We start from the raw sequence: 25,088 nt of genomic DNA on the forward strand, positions 1-25,088 counted from the left end.
ATTTTGCTTGTTTCTTTTGAGACTTAAAGAAATTATATGTATCATAACCCAACAAATTGGTGAACAAATATTATCATCTGGAAACTACAATAGAAAAATAACAGACATAAACCTTAGACGTCATCTTGGAAATAACAATCGCCCATAGATAATTAAAGCAGCAGATTTCCTATAGAAGCTATTTTGAATCTTCATGGTGAGAAGTTCAGGCCCCTTTCCATGTGAAAAAAGTAAATTCATTGTTTGTCAAACCCCTGGATTATATCTTGTTATATCTAATAAAACTTCTTTTTACTACGCATGAACATTTATAATCAGAAAGAACATGTTCCTAGCTAGGAAAATTTCCCTTTAGATATTTTCTGCCAAAATATTACTTGACAATCTGTTACACTGTGTATAATATTCCACTCTGCAGATGGCCGCACTTCCTTAACGCTGCCTGTCTATAATTTTAAGAAGTACTACAGTACACTTCAGGGACTGTATGTGCTACATAAATGGAAGGTACTTTACAAACGACTTACTCTGGAGTTCTCCCAAAGGAAGTTATTAAAGTAATAATTCCATCAGAAGTAACAGACTACTCTGAATGTGAAATATTAATGGGATTTTCTGCCTAAAAGTATTGTATTTCCTCTCAGTAGCGTCTATCACTATACAAGCCAGGTAGGTCCCATAAGATAAGAACTGAAAAACATCCACTGGATTTGGTAATTAGGAGGTAGGTCATTGCTTACTTTAACGAGAACAATTGCAATAGAATGGTGGAAGACAGCCAGAGTACATCTATTGAGAAATCAACAGCATGAAAATGAAGACCAAAAAAAGCCAATTGCTCCTTGAGAAGTTTGGATAAAAAGAGGAGGAGGGATTAAATAGTAACTAAAGAAGAACACTAGTTTTGTTTTAGTTTTTATTAGATTAGAGCAACTTGAATAGGTTTATATCTGAGGGGAAGAAATCAAAAGAAAAAAAGAAATGCAAAATAGAATAAAGAGAAGTATGCATGCTGTTGCTGAGGGGAAGGGGTAAATGAACCAGGCAGGGAGGCATGCAACGGCTGGCTGTGAGGAGGAACCCTATCTGACCCTCTGAGGTACACAGGGAGAAATTAAGGCTTTTCTTGGGAGGCAAGGTCCAGGATATCAAAAGAATTTCTAATGACATTAATTGTCCTGATGACCCAGGAGATAAAGCTGATTATTGAGAATGAAGAATGGGAAAAAGGAGGGCACGTGGAGAGAGCCTAGGGTTTGTAATGGTTAAGGAAAATAAAGCAGATGACCAAAGACAAGTAAATGACAGGACCATCAGACACACGCACGCCATATAATATTTTGAAATGTACTTTTAATCACTGTTCTTTTAATCTAGATGAGGGACTTTTGTTTCTGGTCAAAACAGAGAAACAGGGACCAGAATTACCCTCCTATTTGAAACAGTAAGACAGACTAACAAACAAAAAACAGACACAATAATGTAATAATGGTTTTTAAAACACTTAACATCATGCAATAAAACACAGTGATCCTTGAGAGACAGGAAACAGATGAGGTGAGCCTTACGATTGCCCCAGCTTATTTCCTAGCAGGGGTTTGAGGCTATGGCATAGGAAAGGGGAAGAGACCCCTCCTCCCTCTACTGCCCTGAGACCAAGAGGAGGGAAGGAACTAGAGTTCACAGGACAGAACACCAGAGAGGAGGGTGCTGCACAAAGAGAGAACTGCAGAGATCTGCAAATGATTCGCCTTGAGTACTCAGTAAAACACTAATCAGCATAAGTGGGTGAGGAAACTTCCAGAGCCTGGGGAAAAAAACACACAAAAGGATTAGAGAGAACATACCTGTTACTCACACAAGACTGGGAAGAGTGCCTCTTCCCAACAGCCAGGCTGGAAAACCTCCTAATTCAGAGAGTATTTGGTAGAGCACTAAGAAGAGTCTAGCCTCAGAAGTGGGAAATAATTTGCCCCAGACACTGCTCAGGTTTTGCCAAAAATCTTAAAAACAAGACTCAAATGGCCAAATTGTTTCTAAGTAATTCGACAGTATCCAAGAATAAGAATATTTACAGGAAGATAAAAGTATCTAGTACCAAATAAAATAAAATTCATGTCTGATATGCAATCAAAAATTATTAGACATGCAGAAAAGTAGGAAAAGTATACCCATGATGAGAAGAAAATTCAATTAGACCCGGAATTGACAGAGCTGATCGAATTAGCAGACAGGACATTTTCACTCCAGTCCCACTCCCTAGAGCTACATACTCTCTTCACATTTGTGTGATTTGTAAGGATGAAGTTTACCTTTTACAATTTCTACTAAAATGTGCTAAATCAACCAAGAATAAACAATACTGGAAGGTGTAATGGTTAAAAGTTTGAAATTTTTCAAGTATGCTAAAGGCTACTTTTGGTACATTTTGGTCATACTGAGAGAAGAGCCAATGAGAAAAGTTAAATATTAAAGAAGACTTCATGCTGAGAATTGTTTTCATGAAAACCCATCACACTCACACATGGAGTAAGAAACTACTGAAATGCTATATTTATGTAACATTACATATGAATCTTTGAAAAACTACCTCCTAAAATAATGTATGAATTTTAAATTTGAAGCAAACACATCAGACTCTAAAAATGCTCATTTAGCTGGAAAGCTGATAATAATTATTGAATCAAAGGCATAGATATACAGATGTTTATTTCACTATTCTTTTAACTTTTCCATATGTTTGGAAGAATAGTAAGGAATGATTATGGCATACAGCTAAAATACTGTTTATAGAGAAATTTGTAGCATAAACATTTAAATGAAAAAAGGAAGGTTTAAATCAATAATCTAAAATGAAACAATAAACAAGAAAATGAGCAAACCAAACCCAAAGCAAAGAGAAGAAAGTAATAAACATAAGAGCAGAAATCAAGGAAATAGAAAATGGAGAAAATCAATCAAACTAAATGTTGGTTTCTGAGAAGATGGAATTAATAAACCTCTAGTTATAATTATTGGAAAAAAGAGAAGAAACAACCTAATGATACCAGGAATGAGATATGAAACATCACATCAGATTCTATATACCACATTTAAAGGTCATAAGGAAGAATTATGAACAACTTTATGCCAACAAATCAGAAAACCTCAATGAACCAGCAAAGTTCTTTGCAAGACAAACTATCAAAGCTCACTCGAGAAGAAATAAATGGAATAATCCTTTAACTATGGAAGAAAGTGAATCTGTAGTTAAAACCTTCCCATAAAGAAAATTCCAGGCCCAGATGATTTCCTTGGTGAATTCTACCAAACATTTAAGGAAGAAATAATACCAATTCTACACAAACTGCTTGAGAAAATTGAAGAGGAGGGAATACTTCCCAACTTATTCTCTGAGGTTAGCATTACCCTGATACCAAAATTGGAAAAAGACACTAGAAGAAAAGAAAACTAAAGATCAATGTCTTGTAAACATCGAATTTAAAAACCTTATATTTATTAGCAATTTCAATCCAACGACTTATAAAGAGGATAATTTATCACGACCACGTGGGATTATCCAAGAATGCAAGGTTAGGTCAACATTTGAAAAATCAATCAATGTAATTCATTATATTAACAAAGTAAAATAACTAAAATCATCTTATTATATAATTGGATGCAGAACAGCGTTGGAAAAAAATCAACAAGAGTTCAAAATAAAAACTCTCAAAAAATTAGAAATAGAAGGGAACTTCCTCAATCTGATTAAGGGCATTACTGAAAAACCTGCAGTTAAGATCATATTAAGGGGGCTGGCCCTGTGGCTGAGTGGCTAACAGTTCCTCATCCTCTGCTTCGGCGGCCCAGGGTGCATGGGTTCAGATCCTGGGTGCAGACCTACTCCACTCATCAGCTGTGCTGTGGAGGCAACCCACATACAAAGTAGGGGAAGCTTGGCACAGATGTTAGCTCAGGGCTGATCTTCCTCAAGCAAAAGAACAAAAAAAAAAAGGAAGATTGGCAATGGATGTTAGCTCAGGGCGAATCTTCCTCACGTAAGAAAAAAAAATATCCTATTAAGGTTGACTGTATATTTTCTCTCTAAGCTGTAAATAAGGTCAAAACTACTTCAATTCTACACTGTATTGGAGGTGTTACTCAGTATAACAAGGCAAGAAAAAAAGAATGAAAGGAAATCAGATTAGAAAAGAAGTAAAACTATATTTGTAGACCATATGATCATCAACATAGAAAATTTTAAAAAAAAAACAAAATCTGTAAAAACTACCAGAATAACTAAGGTTAGCAAAGTCAAGGATATCAGGTCAGTACATAGAAATCAAGCGTATTTTTATATTCTAACAGTGAACAACAGTAAAGGAAAATTTAAAAAACAATACCATTTACAACAGCATCAAAATATAGGAAATAGTAATAAACTTAAGATCAGATTGGCTAGATCTGCACACTAAAAACCATACAGCGCTGAGAAGAGAAAATGGAAAAACCTGGGTCAACAAGAAGATGTATCACACTCACGGGTCAGAACCATACAGCGTTGAGAAGAGAAAATGGAAAAAACCTGGATCAACAAGAAGATGTATCACACTCACGGATCAGAACCATACAGCGCTGAGAAGAGAAAATGGAAAAACCTGGATCAACAAGGAGATGCACCACACTCACGGGTCAGAACCATACAGCGCTGAGAAGAGGAAATGGAAAAACCTGGATCAACAAGGAGATGCACCACACTCACGGGTCAGAACCATACAGCGCTGAGAAGAGGAAATGGAAAAACCTGGATCAACAAGGAGATGTATCACACTCACGGATCAGAACATGCAATATTATGAAGGGAATTCATTGCAGACTGATCCATAGATTCAACGCAATCCTAATCAAAAGACATTTTTACAGAAACAACAACCTAAGGCTGATAATACAAATGGAAATGCAAAGGCTCTAGAATAACCAAATTAATTTGATAAAGAAGAAAAAATAGGAGGATTTACACTTTAGTGATTAAAACTGTATGGTATTTATATAAATATAGACATGCAAAAACAAAGGAACAAAAAGAATCCAGAAATAGTCTTACACACATATAACCACATGATTTTCAACAAAAGCGCCAGGGTAGTCAACAGGTAGAAAACAATATTTTAGATCCTTACGCAAAGAAATGAACCTTGGCCCTTATCTCACACCATAAATAAAAATTAACTCCAAATGAACCTACTAAAACTTCTGGAGTAAAATACAGGAGAAAATACTTCTGGCCTTGGCTTAGACAAAGATTTCTTAGGTCAAAAGACCCCACAAATTAGAAAAGAAAAATTAATAAATTGGACTTGATCAAACTTAAAAAATTTTGTCATATGGAAGATACTGTTAAGAAAACGAAAATGCAAACCACAAACACGGGGAATATATTTTCAAAACCTACAACCGAGAATGAACTTTGAATGCAGAATATATAAAGATCTCTTAGACTCATTTATAAGAGGAAATCAATAAACTAAAAAACGCAATCTAAAACTAAAAAGCCAATAATTTAAACACATAACCAAAGAAGACATACAGATGATAAATAAGCACGTGAAAATATGGTCATCATTAGTTTTTAGACTAGTGGATGTCAAAACCACAATGAAAATCCAATACACATTCACAAGAATGGCTGAAATTAAAACGACTGACCATACCATGGATTGAAAGAATGTAGAGCAACTGAAATTATCATATGTTGTCGATGGGAATGCAAAGTGGTACATCCAGCTTGGAAAACAGCTTAACAGTCATTTACAAAGTTAAACATATCAAATGATCAGGAAATTCCACTCTTACATATTTCCCCGAAAGAAAAAAGACACATGTCTACAAAAGACTTGTATGTAAATAACTGTAGTAGCTTACTTATAATAATTCAAAACTGTAACAACCCAGTTGTCCCTCCAACTGGGGAACAGATAAACAAATTGCTGTATATATCTATACCATGGAATACTAATCAGCAATAAAAAAGAAATGGACTACTGATATATGCAACACGGATGAATCTTAATTATGCCGATATAAAAGAACGCATACTGCATGATTCTAGTCTTCTGGAAACCCAGGAAAAGGTAACTCACACTGACAGAAAGCTGATTATTAGCTGCCAGGAGCCAAGAGGTAGGAGTAGAAGTGTAACTAGAAAATGTACGTGAGGGAAATCTGGAGGGTGATGGAAATGTTCTATGTCTTAATTGTGATGGTGGTTATAAGGATATAAACAATTATCAAGGAGCCGGCCCCGTGGCTGAGTGGTTAAGTCCGCGCGCTCCACTTCTGCGGCCAGGGTTCGGATCCTGGGCGTGGACAAGGCACCACTCATTAGGCCATGTTGAGGCGGCATCCCATACACCACAACTAGAAGGACCCACAACTAAAATGTGCAACTATGTACTGGGGGGATTTGGGGAGAAAAAAGCAGGGAAAAAAAAAAAGATTGACAGTTGTTAGCTCAGGTGCCAATCTTTAAAAGAAAAAAAAAAATTATCAAAAGTCATAGATTTTTCTGCTTAAAACTGGTGAATTTTACTGTATATCAATTATATCTCAAAAAAGCTGACCAAAACAGATACCTGATGCAGGGAAATGCACAGTACTCTCTGAGTAGTGTGATTTGTAGAAGTAAACAGAGTGAATCAGTCCTAAATAAGCCCTCTGCTGAAGTTCTGTCTGGGCACCCATGAGTGAACACCTCCTCTGCGGTCACTGCCTTGCTGCATACTCCTTCAGACACAAAAGTGGGGAGGCAGGAAGTATGGTTTATTCAACCCGAGGTTGCCAGTGACTAAATAAGGTTTGCATATACTTGGCACTTTCAGTCAACATTTGTGAATAAATGCTTAACTACACACAAACTCTTAAAGCCCTGTAAGAAGCCAGGGTACATTCAACGGCCTTCCATTCAGTGGTTAGACGATAACACTCATAAGATAGTCACTAGTTTGTATATTTCATTGTTTAGAACTATCCTGTGACATTATTTCACAAGAAAAACAAATTTAAAAAACGTTTTGTGGATCATATTTGGATAAGCAAATTTTAATTCATGATGCAGGTATTTGATCTCTTCGTTCATCAAATCTTCATTTTTTTTTCCCCCCGCTTTCTCTCTCCAAACCCTGCCCCATACATAGTTGTATATGTTAGCTGCAGGTCCTTCTAGTTGTGGCATGTGGGACGCTGCCTCAACGGGGCTTGACGAGCAGTGCCACATCCGTGCCCAGGATCCGAACCAGCGAAACTCCAGGCCAACAAAGCGGAGCACATGAACTTAACCACTCGGCCAAGGGGCTGGCCCCAAAACTTCACTGTTAACACAAGGAAAAAGCTATAAAGCTTCTGCATTTTAGTATCTTTTAGTTAGGATTTAAAATAATTCTAGAAGCATTAACTAAATTCTTCATCAATTGCTTTACACCTTTTACACAGGAAAAAATCAGATAGTTCCTCTATATTTGAATTATGGAGAGTTAACTTATTCTTCTGGAGAATTTTATCCCATATACTAATTATAAAAAAATGTAAAAAAATTAACTTATTGCTTATAAAATTGAATATATAGCTAACATAAAAACGACAATTAGGAGTTTTAAAAAGATGTTTTATAAATCAATACAGCAAAACTTCTTGACATTAAATGTTAAAGTAAGTGAAAAACTTTGAAATGAATTTGCAAAATAAACAGTACACTTACAATCTGTTGCCATACGAAATTGAGAAGAAAGTGCTTGAGTAACTGAATTCCAAAACGTGTATAAAATCTCAGGTTGTCCATCCTGCGACCCAAAAAAAGAGATGCGTTCATTAATTTTTGAAAATTATAATGGATAAGATGTAACGTTGAAAATTTACTAAAAATGTATTTAAATGAAAATTTCCAAGGCCTCTATCAAACAAGGGAATTACTGGAATTATTAAGTAACTAAGTATAAATATACAGACGACTCAAATTATGTCTCATGTTCAAGTAATCAGTCATCTTCCTTCTCTGCTACTTACTAGCTCCGTGAGCTTGGGCAAGCTGCTTAACCACTCTGTGCCTCCTTCCCATCTATAAAATGGAGATAACGGTAGCTACAGTGCAGGATTATTAAGAGGATTTTAAAACTTTATAAAGGTAAAATCTTGATGAGATGCAGGGAGAGTGGCGCCAGAGAGAGCATGGAAGCTCTGCACCCCTCCCGTACATCTTGCCCTAAATACCTCTTCATCTGGCTATTCCTCTGTATCTTTTATAATATCCTTTAATAAACTAGCAAAAGTAAAAAAATCTAAAAAAAAAAAGTCTTGAGACAGTTCCTGACATATAATAAACCCTCAGTGAATGTTAGTTACTATTAATACAATAATTGTCATCATCATCATCCTTTGTTATACAGAAGGTAATTTGTGTCACCCTAACAAAATGATGGACAAAGTATGCTTATTAGACCAAGAATGCTCAGCAAAATATAGTTCACGAATTACAAAAAAGAACTGCCTGAAGTACAGTGGACACAGTTCTTAAAAAAAAAGTCACAGAGCTGCCCGCCGGGTGGCGTAGTGGTGAAGTTCGTGCACTCTGCTTTGGCATCCGGGATTTGCAGGTTCCAATCCCAGCCACAGACCTGCACACCGCTCATCAAGCCACGCTGTGGCGGTGTTCCACAGACAAAGCAGAAGAAGACTGGCAACAGATGTTAGCTCAGGGCTTATCCTCCTTAAACACATACAAAACAATCACAGGAATTACTTACTACTACTCAGCATGATACTTTCATTCAACTTTGAATACACGTTTTAGAAATTAATTACTAAAAGGAAAAGATAAATACTGGTTCGAGTATCATTTGTTAAAATATGACAAAGAACTTTAATACTGTTGAAAGAGAATCACACTTGTAGAAGTTTTACCAAGTACCTTTAGGGAACTTCTACATGGGTAGTGTACAGTATCAAATTACCAATATTCTATCTTTGAAGTACAAAAATACCTATTTCATATGGTTTACCCTAATAACATAAATAAAATGTCTAATGTTCAAATGATTATTGTCATAAAAAGAAAAATTAAGAAATTCGTTAATTCTGTTTTAGTGTTACACTTGTAACAAATGAAATTCTAATTTCAAATTCTAATTCTTTGTGTGTGTGTGTGTGTGTGTGTGTGTGTGTGTGAGGAGGATTGGCCCTTAGCTAATATCTGTTGCCAATCTTCCTCTTTTTGCTTGAGGAAGATTGTTGCTAAGCTAACATCTGTGCCAATGTTCCACTATTTATGAGGGATGCCACCACAGCATGGCTTGATGAGCGGTGTTAGGTCCATGCCTGGGATCTGAACCCACGAACCTTGGGCCGCCGAACCAGAGTGCACAAACTTAACCACTATGCCACTGGGCTGACCCCTCATTACTAATTCTAAATTTAAAAAATGGCCAGCAAAAAGATACTGATTTCTCACGTTTACACCTATGCACACTTCTATTTTCATTGTAATTTGTTTCTTTGTTTAATAAGTCTTTGGTTTTGAATTCAACTGGGTATTGCATATAATAAAAATAATGGTGGGGGCCAGCACCATGGTGTAGTGGTTAAGTTTGGCATGCTCCCCTTCAGTGGCGCCAGTTCACAGGTTCAGATCCTGGGCATGGACCTACATTACTCATCAGCCATACTGTGGTGGTGACCTACATATAAAGTGGAGGAAGACTGGCACAGATGTTAGCTCAGGGCTAATCTTCCTCAAGCAAAAAAAAAGGAGGACTGGCAACAGACACTAGCTCAGGGCTCATCTTCCTCAGGAAAAGTAAAAAAAGTAATAATGATAATTGTTAATTTTTTATGCAATGGTCAGAAAATAGATTCAGACTCCCAAGATGTTATGCAATATGTGTATTGTATATTATGCACCTTAGTTTAAAGTAGATATTTTTCATCATATTAAAGAAGTATTGTAATATACCACCTTAACAGAATGAAGGACAAAAACCACATGATCATCTCAACTGACACACAAAAAGCATCTGACAAAATCTAACACCTTTTTCATGATAAAACCACTCAAAAAGCTAGGAACAGAAGGAAATCATCTCAACGTAATAAAGGCCATATAGGAAAAGCCCACAGCTAATATCAGAACGGTGAAAAACTGAAAGCCTTCCCTCTGAGAAACATTTGATGACTATAAATATACTTTTACATACATAGACTTAAAAAAGAAAACTTGAGTCAATCTTGCTTAAGAATACAAATACAAAATTCTCAGACATGAAAGCAAATTTATTATTTAAAAAATTTCTTTTTAAGATTGGCATGTGAGCTAACATCTGTTGCCAATCTTCTCCTCCTCCTCCTTCTTCCCAAAGCAACCCAGTACACAGATGTATATTCTAGTTGTAGGTCCTTCGGGTTGTGCTATGTGGGATGCTGCCTCAGCACGGCTTGATGAGCGGTGCTAGCTCTGTGCCCAGGATCTGAACCAGTGAAACCCTGGGCCACCGAAGCAGAGTGCACAAACTTAACCACTCAGCCACGGGGCTGGCCCCAAAAGCAAATTTATTTTAACAGTATATTAAAATAATTATTTGGATAAGGAGTTAATATCCAAAATATACAAAGAACTCAAACATCTCAACAAAAAAAAAAACCCAACAACCCAATTAAAAAATGGGCAAAGATCTGATCAGATATTTCTCCAAAGAAGATATACGGATGGCCAACAGGCACATGAAAAGAGGCTCAACATCATTAGCTATTAGGAAAATGCAAATCAAAACTATAATGAGATATCACCCCACACCAGTCACAATGGCTACAATTAACAAGACAGGAAACAACAAGTGCTGGAGAGGATGTAGAGAGAAGGCAACCCTTGTTCATTGCTGGTGGGAGTGCAAACTGGTGCAGCCACTATGGAAAGCAGTATGGAGTTTACTCAGAAAATTAAGAATAGATCTACCATATGATCCAGCTAACCCACTGCTGGGTATTTATCCAAAGAACTTGAAAACACAAATACATAAAGATACATGCACCCCTATGTTTATTGCAGCATTATTCACAATAGCCAAGACTTGGAAGCAACCAAGGTGTCCATTAAGGGACGAATGGATAAAGAAGATGTGGTATTTATATACGATGGAATACTGCCTAGCCATAAGAAATGATGAAATCCGGCCATTTGTGACAACATGGATGGACCTTGAAGGTATTATGCTAAGTGAAATAAGTCAGAGGGAGAAAGTCAAATACCGTATGATCTCACTCATAAGTAGAAGATTAAAACAACGACAAACAGATAGCAACAGAGATTGGATTGGTGGTTACCACAGGGGAAGGGGGAGGGGGTACAGCAAAATGGGGGATTAGGCTCACATGTGTGGTGCTGGATCATAATTAGCTTTTGGGTGGTGAACATGATGTAATCTACACAGAAATCAAAATATATTACATCTGAAAGCTATATAGTGTTATAATCCAATGTTACTGCAATAAAAAAATAAAAATTAAAAAAATAACGTGACATTAAAAAAACCCAATGAATATAATAAAAATGTTTGATTGAAAAATAAAACAATTATTTGAATATATGTAAACAAGTAGGATTTATGTCAGCAATGTAAGTATCATTTAATATTAGGAAATCTATTAATATAATAGCTCAATGTTTCCAATAAGAAATTTACAGGATCATTTAATACTCTTTAATATAATAAATACTTAATACCCAGTCCTCAAATTTTTTAAATGCAAAGAAAATGATGCATAAAATGATTCTTTTCTTCTTTTAAATTGTGATAAAAACCAAAATTTACTATCTTAACCAGTTTTAAGTGTACAGTAGTGTTAACTGTATGCAACTTGTTGCAAAATTGACACTCTATACCTATTGAACAACTCTCCTTTTTCTCCTCTCCCCAGACCCCTGGCAACCACCTATCTACTTTCTGTTTCTAAGAGTGACTACCATAGATACTTCATATAAGTAGAATCACACAATATTTGTCTTTTTGTGTTTGGCTTATTTCATTTAACATAATATCCCCAAGTTTCATCTATGTTGTAGCATATGATAGGATTTCCCTCTTTTGTAAGGCTGAATAATATTCCATTGTGTATATTCTCCATATTTTCTTTATTCATTCATCTGTAAATGGACACTAGAACTGCTTCTACATCTTGGCTACTATTAATAATGCTGCAACGAACACTGGTGGGCAAATATCTCTTCAAGATCTTGTTTTCAATTCTTTTGGTTATATATCTCCAGAAGTAAGATTTCTGGATCATATGGTAATTCTATTTTTAATTTTTTGAGGAACCTCCATACTATTTTTCATAGCAGCTGCCCCATTTTACATTCCCGTTAACAGTGTAGAAGGGTTCCAATTTGCCACATCCTCACCAACACTTGTTGTTTTCTGGGGGTTTTTGATAGTAGTCATCCTAATGAGGGCAGGGTGATATCTCATTATGATTTATTTTTGCTGAGGAAGATTAGCCCTGAGGTAACATCTGCTGCCAATCTTCCATTAGCCCTGAGCTAACATTTCTGCCAATCTTCCTCCACTTTATATGTGAGTTGCTGCTACAGCAGGGCTGACTAGCAGTGTAGGCCCACGCCTGGGATCCGAACCCATGGACCAGGGCTGCCAAAGCTAAGTGCACCAAACTCAACCACTACACCACAGGGCCAGTCCCAATATCTCATTATGATTTTAATTTGCATTTACTGATGATTAGTGATGCTGATCATCTTTTCATATGCTTGTTGGCCATTTGTATGTCTTCACTGGAGAAATGTCTATTCAATTCCTTTAGACATCTTTTAATCAAGTTTTTGTTGCTGTTCTTGTTGAGTTGTAGGAGTTCTTTACATATTCTGGACATCAATCCCTTATCTGATACATGGCTTGCAAGTATCTTCTCCCATTCTGTAGGTTGCCTTTTCACTTTGTTGACTGTGTACTTTATCAAACGTAAGTTTTGAAGTTTGATGTAGTCCCATTTGTCTATTTTTGCTCTTGCTGTCTGTGATTTTGGTGTCATATCCATGAAATCACTGCCAAATCCAATGTCATTTTCTTCTAGGAATTTTATGATTTTTAGGTCTTACATTCAGGGCTTTAATTCATTTTGAATTAGTTTTTGTATATGGTGTAAAGGTCCAATTTCTCCCTTCTGCATATGGATATACAGTTTTCCCAGCACCATTTGTTGAAGAGAAAGTTTGTGTGGCTCTCTTTATTCTTTATATCATTATTTGCATGTTTTATCTGAAATTAACAGTCACTATTGCTTTAACTTGAGAAATGTCTGTCAATCCATGTATTTTCATTCTTTCTATCCGTTTGCTTTTTTAACATGACTCATAACACGTATTTTAATTTTATTTTTAAACACAATTTTTTCTTTTAATAGGAAATTAGAAACCAAATATGTTTACCTGATAGGTTGTTCTTGCTTTTATTACCTCATTTTATGCTTTCTTTGTGTTTCCTTGTTTTCTGTGTTTGGTCTGTGGATTATTTTTGTCTGCTTTTATCTTCTCTACAGGCTTTCTCTTGTATTTCTTTTGGATGTGTCATTATGTATTCCAACAATTAACCATAAATTCCTTTGAGGCAAATCATCTTTGTAACTCCACAGAATTAATGAAATAGATTTCCAGAAATAATAGGAATTCTTTAAGACTTTCTAGAGTTGCCAAAAAAAACAAGAAAATTCTAAGCTCTAGACATGCCCTTTTGATAGAAAACATGGGGTTTCCAGATAATCTGGCTACTTCTTCCCTCTTAGTGACAAGTCACTCAAAACTTCAAAGCCATCAAGTATGTACTTTTAAGTTAGAGAAGAACCCAGAAAAAGTGTCCATACTCTAGAATATGTGTGAACCTTGGCTGAGAAATTAACACTTCCCAAATGTCCGTTATGTGCCAGGGACTGCCGGGTGTTCCATCATTTCCACCTCACAACCACCACTAGAGTGTAAGCTGCTCGACAGCAGAGGCCCCATTTTGTGTTTTTACCACTGTGATTTCAGCATCAAGAATGTGACCAGGATGTAAAAGCACACAATACACATTTATTAAAAGAATGAATGGAACAACCTTACAAGGGGACCTTCTTGGTCTCTTTCTAGAGAGAAAACAGAAGCTCAAAGAGATAAGGCGACTTGCTCAGAATTATACAGAAAGTAGCAGAACTGGGATTTGATCTAAGGTCTGATTGATTGATAAAGTATTATTCCCCCTTAACCTGACTTACAAAGCCTTTTATGTCCTGATTGCTCAGCCTATTTCTCTTGTCACACAACACTGAGGTCAAAGATCCAACCACATTCAAAATCTTTCTGGTTCTTGAAAGTTCTTTCGTAGTCTCTCTCAGTTACTGGCCTTTCAAACCTAGACCTTCTTCAAACTTCAGTTTAGGTGTCTCTTCTCTCAATTTCCCCAGGTTCAGTGCCCTGTGTTATATAATTCTATAGCACCCCATACTCCCCATCATAACGATTTATTTTCCTATTTATTTAAATAAAGGAATGGAGTCCTGCTTAAGAAGAGGAACTCTGGAGTCAGAATAATAAGGTTCAAATCTAGACTCTTCCACTTACTACTAGCTGTGTGACTTTAGATAAGTTACTTAACTTCCCTATACCTCAGTATCCTCATCTGTAAAATGGAAACCCATTTCCTACATTTATCACAAAGACCTCATGAGTTAACTCTTTGGAGTGCTTAAAATAGTGCCTGGCATAGCAAGCACTATATAAATACTTGTCAACATCACTAACACCATTTGTAATTTATAATCAAAATTACTAGTATGTATCACTGTATTTCCAGTGAATGCCACATAGTAGTACCTAATATTGTTATGATAGCTAATTTTATGAGTCAACTTGACTGGCCACCAGGTACTCCAGATATTTGATGAAACATAATTTTAGTATGTCTGTGAGCGTGTTTCTGGATGAGATTAATACTTACATGGGTAGACTGAGTAAAGCAGATTGCCCTTGCTAACGTGTGTGGGCCTCATCCAATCAATTGAAGGCCTGAATAGATCAAAAAGGCTAAGAGAGAATTCCTTCTGCCTGTCTTCAAGCTGGGGTATCAGTTTTCTCCTGCTTTATGACTCAAATTGAAACAGTGGCTTTTCCTGAATCTTGAGCCTGCAGGCCTTTGGACTGGGACCACACCATCCACAATTCCAGGTCTCAGGCCTCTGGATTTAGACTGGGATCACACCATCAGCTCTCCTCAGCCTCCAGCTTGCTGACTGTGGATGTCGGAAATTATCAGCCTCCATAAGGGCATGAGCCAATCCTTACAACAAATCTCTTTCTCTCTCTGTATGTCATCTCATTGGTTCTGTTTCTCTGGAGAACCCTGACTAATATAACTGTTGAAAAAATGAAAGAATGAATGAATGCATCAGTCATTCCAAGGACTTGTCACATTAAGAGCTAGAGCTAGTTACCAAAGATGCATAATGAGGACACAGAGTTGTTGGAATGAGAAAAGACATGAAAATTTCTTAGGAAAGATACAAGGAGATGAACTAGATTCAGAGAGACGTGAAAAGTGTAGGAAATAATAATAAAAAAGTAGATTTGGGGGTAGGATAGTATATTAAAACAAAAATTTTACATATATATAATATATATGTATATTTTTTCTATATGTATACACACATATATAACACATATTACATATATTCTATAAAAATATAAAGAGAGAAAACGTTAATTTTAATTGTCAAAGAATTATCAAAAATTTATTGTCAAACCATAAAATATGACATAAAAATAACTTCTTGAATAAAACATGAAATTTGAAGATATATAAAAGAATCATTTCACTTACTCTTTCAAATAAAATTAGCCTGTTACATAAGTGCTCCTAAGTATGGTGAAATAAAATTAATTCAACTAGATTTTAATAATACAACTAGATTTCAACTGGAAGGATATTTGACATGACTCTATTTACAATCTACACTCAATACCGTCCTACTTTCTGTTTTAGTCTGTTTAGGCTGCTATAACAAAATTAACAGAAATGGGGTGGCTTGTAAACAACCAAATTTATTTTTCACAGCTCTAGAGGCTGAGAAGTCCAAGATCAAGGCACTGGCAGATCTGGTGTCTGGTGACGACCCACTTCCTCACAGATGGCCATCTTCTCACTGTAGCCTCACATGGTAGAAGGGAGGACCTAGCTCTCTGGGGTCTCTTCTATAAGGACACTAATCCCATTCATGAGGGCTCCACCTTCATGACCTGATCACCTCCCAAAGGCCCCACCTCCTAATACCATCATCTTTCGGGGTTAGGATTTCTATGACTCCTAGGGGGATACAAACAGCCAGACCATAGCGCTTTCATTAAGTTCAATGCAATCACATTATCAGATCAATTCTGGGAAATGATTGCAATTTAAAACAATTTCTTGGCCTTGTTTCTTAGTCATAAATAGAAACAGCATTGTAATTCTCACTTTAAAAAAGATGAAATTTGGACTTTTGGCTGAGACCAATAAGTGGAAAACAAAACAAAAATCATATATTTTATGTATATAAATAGAATAAAAATAAAATATACAGAAATACTAAAACATTTATGTGTGGATGAATGTTTTATTTAGAATTATAGCTTGGTCTTTGACTGTTTTTGTCATTGAATTTGATGTAATTAAATATATATAGAGAAATGTAGGCAGATAACACTTAGAATAAATTTCAAAGCAGATATTATTTAGTTTCTCTATCTGTATATCATGGAACTGACCATGGATTTGCTTGTTCAAATATATTTGACAGCTTCTTATGGCACACAGTATAAGGCCCAAACCTTCAAGCTAACATTCTTGTGTTAGGCGTGGTAAAAAGGTATGGGTTTTGAAATAAGATAATCCTGACTTAAATCCAAGTCGGCCACATTCTGGGTCTGTAACCTTGGGCAGCTACTTCATCTTTCTGACCTTGATAGCTATATAAACAATAGGGGTAATAACAATTCATAGGATTTACTCTGTTATGAAGAGTGGGGATATCTTGGGCTAGATCTTAAAGGGAGATTGAAATTCATCATACAGATGGGAAGAAGGGATGAGCAGAGAGCATTCCAGACAGAGAGATGGACAGTGCACAAAGGTGTGAAACACCATTTTCTATCCTTTGAATGCACAGTAAGCACTCAGGAAAGAGGGAAGAGGTGAGAGTGAAAATGAAGACATGCATCAGATCAAGTAGTGTCTTAACTCATCATATAGATATCAGTGAAACATTTACAGATTTTAATGAGAGAATACCATGATTAAGCTTGTGTTTAGGTAAATCACTCTGATAATAATGTGAAAGATGAATAGTGTGTGAGGTGGGGGGGAGCCTGTGGGCAACAGGATCAGTTATGAATTTACTAAAATAGTCTAGGTGAAAAGAACTTTACTGTGGCCATAGCAATAGAATAGCAAGAACAGGCTGTAGGAAAATTAATAAGACGATGAGCAAGTAAATAGATTGATGAAGCACTAGGACGAGACATATTTGTGTAGGACTAGGAGGGTGGAGCCTGACCAAGCAAAATGGAATGTTGGGAGTAGCAGGTGGACAGAGAAAGATTAGCTCATTTAGACTTATGCTTCTAGAACCTGTGGGCATCCAAGTGAAGATGATCTAAGCCAGTGAATATAAATCTCTCGCTGAAGAACAAGAGCTAAGCTGCAGAGAGAGATTTAAGTATTATCAGCATTTGGAAGCAGCAGAGACTGTTAGCACGTGTGAGCTTTTCTACGGATTGCATGTGGCATGAGAAGAAAAGAATGTTGAGGACAGGACCCAGGGGGACAACATGGAAATAACTCAGAGTGGAGAGAGAGGAGTGGGTAGAGATAGTCAAAAAAAAAAAAAAAGGGTCACAAGTTTGTAGCTGCTAAAGCTGGATAATGGGTACGTAAGGACACACTGTCTATACTTTGGTTTCATACTTTGGTATATGTTTGAAATTTTATAAATAAAATATTTTAAAAGGAGAGGTAAGTAGAGGAGGAGGAATCAGTGAAGGATTCTGAAGAGCTGTAGTATCTGTGAAGGAGGAAGGCATTAAGAAGTTACTACCTCAGAAAAGTGAAGTAAAGAGGTCTAAGAAGTGAGCAGAAGGATTTGGTAGTTGGGTCCCTAGAATGTCTTTAGCAAGAACTGTTTCAGTAGAGTGGAAACTTGATTTCAGGGGTTTGGGGCAAAACCGAAACAAGAAAGTAGAGACAGAGAGTAGTTTAGTGAAATCTGGGCAAGAAGGGAAGAAATACTTAGAGAAAGATGCAGGACCAAGGGTTTTGTTTTGATTTTGGTTTTAGATGGTAGACCCGTGAGAGGAAGTAGGCGGGAAAGGTTGATATTGGAGAAAGCAGAGAAATTCTAGGAGAGGGTAAGATGTAAAATGAAAAACAAGAGTAGAGGGGTAAGTCTGAGAAAGAGGAGATACAACTTACCTCTATCTTTGAGACAAAAGGGGGAGGTGAGGCTCTGTTCAAACAGAGTTTATAAGTCAGTGTGCTTAATGAGAGGAGGTCAGAGGGAAGCAGAGGGAGCTAAATCAAGATCAAAAGAGAAGAGGAAACAAAAGATTTAGCAGCAAGTCTGTGCCAGAGATCTCTGCGGAGAAATCCGGTGTGAAGAAGAAAGCCTGCAGACTTTATCAAAGAAACCAAACAGAAACGAATTTTAAATCAGCTCTTAATCATCTTCTGGAGTCAAAGCAGAAGGATCCTGGCAAAGCAAGAAAAAGGCAAAGAAAAATTCTCTACTGGAAGATAGCCTTCAAGGAGAAAATTTTGCTGTGTCTGATTACAAAAGAAGGAAGCTATCGAAATTCAGTAGAGACTTGAAGATGAATGCCACAGAGAAAATGAGAAAGCCTATACAACCAAAGAATTTCAGTTAAAATCAGAATGTTGGCTTTTATATGTATATTGTTCAAGGAGAAAAGAACAATATTTATGGTACAATCTACTTTTTGTTTTAAAAAATGGGAGCTTAGACTAGGGTGGTATGGAAGGTAGTGAAAAGTAATTAGATTTCAGATACCTTTTGAAGGTAAAATAGATATGACTCATTAAAATGTATGCCGTTAAACAGAAAAACTATAAACAAAATATTAACAGAGGTTACCTCTGAGTCATAGGATTAAATACAATGCTTCCTTTATTCTTTTTAATTTTTTGGAGGAGTAATGTAGATAATCTAACAATTCTCAACAGAAGAATAAATTCTTGATGTAAAAAATTCAATACTGAAATACATATGGTAAAAATTTAAAGTTACTCTTCAAACTCAAATGCCTTAACCCACACTCTCCCCTCGAGGATCACTGTTAAACTACAGTGTTACAGTGTTTCAAAACCCTTTCCATATAGTTCACTGTACCATTTCTCAACCCACCTTTTAATTATCACTCCTCCAAAGAGAAAATAAATTAATAACTAATTACATATATATAGTACTTATTATACTCATATAATTATATAATGTAACTGTACTTAAAGTTTAAATTCAAATTTAACTTAGTTTCTCCCTAACAAAAGAAATTAAATACTAAGGAATAAGATTTTGTACAGTAGGGTTGAGCTCTGGAGGCCATGAACCATTGTAATATCTAAAATTTGGGGGGGCCTACCCTCTCCCTTCCAAAAAGCAGAACTATTTCTCCCTCTTGAGGTCAATATTGGCCTTGTTGAGAATGCATAAGGTACTGGTATTTTACATACAATATCAGTCAAATCAGATTTGGTATGAGCCCTACTCTCCTTAAAACCGTTCCTTTGGCTTCCCTCTCCCTATTCTCTGGTTTCATCCTTCTCTTGGGATACTCTTCATTGCCTCCTCTTTTACAGTGTTTCCTAAACTCACTGAAAGTAAAATATTTTTTAATACACACTCTAATATATGTTTACTTATTTGTTTAAATTCTATACACAAATATTATTATATTAAAAAAAATGTATAATATAAAATACCCAAGAACAGTTTAAAGGATAAGACTTTTTAAATGTATAGGTAGAAATTATAACTATCTTTTTCCATGTCAAAATGTATATACCATTTTAAGAAAACAGTGTTCTATATGATTTTTATAAGTTACATTTTCTTGGGACTTTGTCTAGGTACATTTCTTTTCTCTCTATAGCCAATCTCAGCCATTACCATAGCTTCGATTGCCATCTATGAGCTGATGTTGCCCAAATTTATGTCTCTATCCTAAGCATCTCTTCTGAACTCCAGATCCACATATTAAATTGCCTACCTGACACCTTCACTTGAATGTCACATGAGCACCTGAATACAGAGTTCAGCATCTTTCTTCTTAAACGTACTTCTCAGTTTATGCTCTGAAATGAAGACATTACTATCTCCCAGAACCCTTGTCAAACCGGAGCCCAGTGTCATCCTTGATACCTTCTTCTCGATCTCACCACTTCTGTCACTAAGATCTGTCAATTGTATCTCCTGAATAATTTTCAAATCAGTTCACTTCTCACCGTTTTCACTGCCATCACTGTAAATCACTGTTAACGGCTGAGTTGTCCCTGCCACAAAATTCATATGTTGAAGTCCGAACCCCTCATACCTGAGAATGTGACCACATTTGAAGACAGGGTCTTTACAGAAGTAATTAAATTAAAAGGGGGTCATTAGGGTGGACCCTAATCCAATGTGATTGGTATCCTTATAAGAAGAGGTGATCTGAACACAGACACATGCAGAAGGAAGATGATGCAAAGACACAGGGAGAAGACAGCTATGGACATTTGGATACAAGTCTCTGTATAAATATATTCTTGGATTAACACCTAGAGGCATATTGCTGAGTCATACAGTATGCGTAGGTTTTACTTTTTAAGAAAGTGTCCAACTATTTTCCAATGACTGTACAATTTTACATTTCCCATCAGCAGTATATTAGAGTCCAGTTGCTCCATATGCTCATCAACACCAATACTTGATACAGTCAGGTCTTTCAAGCTTTAGAAATGTGCTCATTTGACATCCATCTGTAAAATGTCTATTCAAATCTTTGGTATTTTTCAAACTGGATTTTTTGTTTTCTTATTGAGTTCTGAGAGTTCTTTAGACCTAACTCCTCTATTAGATATGTGATTTGCGCATATTTTCTCCTACTCTATGCCTTGTCTTGTATTCTCTTAACGGAGTATTTTGCAGAACAGAAATTCTTAATTGAGAGTAACTCCAAAACATTAATTTTTTTCTTTGATGGATAGAGTTTCTGTTGTTTCATCTAACAAGTTTTTGCCTACCCCAAGGTCACAAAGTTTTATTGTTTTCTTCTGTAAGTTTTAGAATTTTACGTTTTACATTTGGATATACAAATGTTCCAGCACTAGTATTTGTTAAAAAGCCTATTTTGTCACCACTGAATTGCCTTTGAAACTCTTTTTGAAAGGCAGTTTCCCATATATGTAGGCGTGTATTTTTGGGTTCTCCATTCTGCATCAATGATCTATGTCTAACTTTACCCAACTCCACACTTTCTTCAATACTGCAGTTTTATAATAAGTCTTGCAATCAAGTATTGTTAGCCCTCCAATTTTGCTTTTCTTTTTCAAAGTTGTGTTGGGTATCCCAGGTCCTTTGTATTTCTATTTGAATGTTAGGATCAGCTTGTCAATTCCTCCAGAACACTCACTGGGATTAGATGAATTTGGGAAGGATGGACATCTTAATAATAGTGCATCTATCATCTCATAAATAAGGTATCTCTCTCCATTTATTTAGATCTTCTTTAATTTTTCTAAGCACTATTTATAGTTTTCAATATACAGATGTTCATTTTTTGATAGATTCATTCTTAAGTACTTCATATTCTTTGATGTTACTGTATATAGGATTATTAAATTTCAATTCTTGATTGTACATTGCTAATATACAGAAGTACAACTGATTTTTGTATATTGAGCTGGTATTCTATAATCTTGCAAAAAAAAATCACTTAGCAGTTCTGGTAGCTTTTTTGTAGACTCCATTAAATCTTTTACATAGATTATCACATCATCTGTGCATGAAAACTACTTTACTTTTTCCTTTCCAAACTGGAAGTCTTTTATTTCTTTTTCTTGCTCATTGCACTAGCTAGGAGAATGATAAATAGAAACAGTGAGAGCAGAAAGATTTCCCTGTCTTCTCCCTAATGTGGGGGAAAAAGCCATTCAGTCTTCACCATTATATGACTGTCCCTGTTCCTTGTTCCTAAATGCCCTTGACCAGGTTGAGAAAGCTCACTTCTATTCCTAGTTTGCTGAGAGTTCTTATCAGGAATGGATGTTGGATTCTGTCAAATGCTTTTCCTGTAAGTATTGAGATGATCAAATGGTTTTTCATTTTTAGTGTGCTGGCTTTGCTTTTCCAATTAGCCTTATACTAAAACCTCACTCAATTTTTAATTGAATTATTTTAACCTCTCATATTTTCCATACCCTTGTCTTTATGCTGCATTTTCGATAATTTCATCAATTCTATCTGCCAGGCTGCTAATTCACTCTTTGGCTTTATGCAATATCTATTTAACCTATCTGATTTTTTTATATCAATGATTTTATTTTTAATTTCCAAATGTTCTATTTGGTTCTGTTTTAGCTCTATCTGGTCATTTTTTAACAGTCATTTGTTTCTCACTTTTTATTCCATCTTTACTTTTAAAATATATCATACATAGGTATTTTAGATTCTTTATCAGATTATTCTAACATCTGAAATCCATACTGTCCTGTAGAAGTTCTTCAGGAATCTAAAATCTGTTTTGCATTGTCTTTATCTTTCATGCCGACTCTCAATCATAGCTTCTAGTTTATTTATAGGATTGGTGACTTTTTACTGTGAGCTCATATTTGGCTGACCTTAATATGTGGAGAATTCTGATGGCTAAAACTAGAAATGCTTTCCTCCACAGAGGATCCGCGTTTGTTTCTTGGGGGAGAGACGTACTGTTTCCAAAGGAGGACCATGTTAGCCACCATCACAAGTCTCAGCTCAACGCGACTGTCAGGGTTATTCCTCCATTTTTCTAGAGCCCCAGAGTCTGGTGGACTGATCCCATGATGACATGAACATTTGACCCTGGGGCACCTCCAGCTTTTGCAATGTCTTATAGCTCACAAATCTCCACTACAATTTCAACAATTTTATATGCTTATGTACATGCATATGTATATGTGTATATGTATGTGCCCCTGAGAGATTCTCTTACTTTTGGCAGGCCCAGCACTACATTAAAAATTATGCTTTTCTGGGCCTGCCCCAGTGACCTAGTGGTTAAGTTCAGCACACTCCACTTCAGCAGCCTGGGTTTGGTTCCCAGGTATGGACCTACACTGTTGTTAGTGGCCATGCTGTGCTGGCGGCTCACATACTGAAAAACAGAGGAAGACTGGCACACATGTTAGCTCAGGGCAAATCTTCCTCAGCAAACAAACAAAAACTGTGCTTTTCTAAATTTGTCTAGAATCTGTTTGTACTGTAGTGACAGGGCCCTTAAGAATTTCTAGTCTCTATACTAGTAAACCAGAAATTTTCTAGCCCTTATAAATAAGAATATTTATTGATATTATCTAACTTGGAAATTTAACTGGTTTATTGCTACTTGATTTTTTTTATTAAATTGAGATGCCACAGAAAAACAAGTTATTTTCCTCATAATATTAAAAATATTTCATATTTGAGTATCGTAAAATTCTTCTGAGTCTTTAATGCTATTATCAAGTCATTTGATACATCTGAAAGTGCAAAAGAAAACATTCTTTGTCACAGTTAAAATTCTCATTGGTACTATAGCTGCTCAAAATGCTGAACGCATTCCAAATTTAGCCTAATACATCCTACACACATGCTTACAAGATTCTGTTTGATGATGAAAACTGCTGGCTTAGAAGATGAAAGTATCATACCTATACTCCCACATACAGCTAAACTGGCTTAATTCTGCAGATGAGAATCTACAACCTGTTTTCCACTGTGTGGATCCTAAATAATTTGTCAATAATTTGCTATACTCACTTTCAAATAAAGTGTTATATATAGTATTGATGATTATATAGCAATACTAGAACTCTTAACTGGTTTTAAAAGATACCAAAATAGAACTTTCGATGTCTAATAAACAGTCTAAAATTCTAATTTAAAATTAATGACTTTTTTTTTTGAGGAAGATTAGCCCTGAGCTAACTAACATCTGCCACCAATCCTACTCTTTTTGCTGAGGAAGACTGGCCCTGAGCTAACATCTGTGCCCATCTTCCTCTACTTTGTATGCAGGACGCCTACCACAGCATGGCGTGCCAAGCAGTGCCATATCCACACCTGGGATCCGAATAGGCGAACTCTGGGCTACCAAAGTGGAACATGTGCACTTAACTGCTGCGCCACTGGGCTGGTCCCTAAAATTAATGATTTATCCATTCAAGTAAACTATAGAAAATACAGTATCAAAAGGGAAAAAGTATATTCCACATTTAAATGCCCTAAATAATTAATATGATTGATAGGTGTGATTGTCTCTTTTCAAATTACAGTACGAACTGAAAATAAGAGGCTAATTTTATAAGTTAGCCAAGACATCTATTAAATTAAGCAGAGGCACAGTTAACTTAATTAAGGAAAGCTTTCAAAAGGCTCTACATTTAAACTATATTCCTAAGATTTGTTATACCTGATATAATTGGTCCCATTTTATTTTATACTTAACCCATTTATGCCCTCCTTACACTTTGAGGTATTCTTTATAACATGATGGAAATTTACTGCAAAATCTTCTGAACGAACAAAGCATTAGTGAAACTATCATTCTGCGGGATTTTTTTCTCCTCTTGAACGTCCCTAAGATTAAACTCTGAATACTGATACGTACAGTTCTCCCTAACATTTGGAATCGAATGTTTTAGAAACACCAAGAAAGATTTGGAAAAACTAAAAAAAAAAACCTGGAAGTACATAAATCCTTTTTTTTTGCCTAATAAAAGCATATAAATGATTTAACAATTCTCACAAAAGCTCACAGAACA

The 25,088-nt window shown here is 35.9% G+C and overlaps 1 protein-coding gene across 7 annotated transcripts in view; it reads right to left on the bottom strand.

Moving 5' to 3' along the window:
• The window catches only part of COG5 (component of oligomeric golgi complex 5), a 345,803-nt gene that overhangs the window by 116,321 nt on the left and 204,394 nt on the right, over nt 1-25,088 (bottom strand). For all 7 annotated transcript variants that reach the window (XR_002807321.2, XM_023638888.2, XM_023638887.2 and 4 more), the window contains one exon: nt 7,733-7,814. Coding sequence is in view for 6 of the 7 variants with exons in the window: in XM_023638888.2 (XP_023494656.2) it covers nt 7,733-7,814 (82 nt within the window). In the remaining variant the exon portion in view is untranslated. The remainder of the gene's footprint in view (nt 1-7,732; nt 7,815-25,088) is intronic.

Source organism: Equus caballus, chromosome 4, assembly GCF_041296265.1.
Source record: "Equus caballus isolate H_3958 breed thoroughbred chromosome 4, TB-T2T, whole genome shotgun sequence".
Lineage (NCBI taxonomy): Eukaryota > Metazoa > Chordata > Mammalia > Perissodactyla > Equidae > Equus > Equus caballus.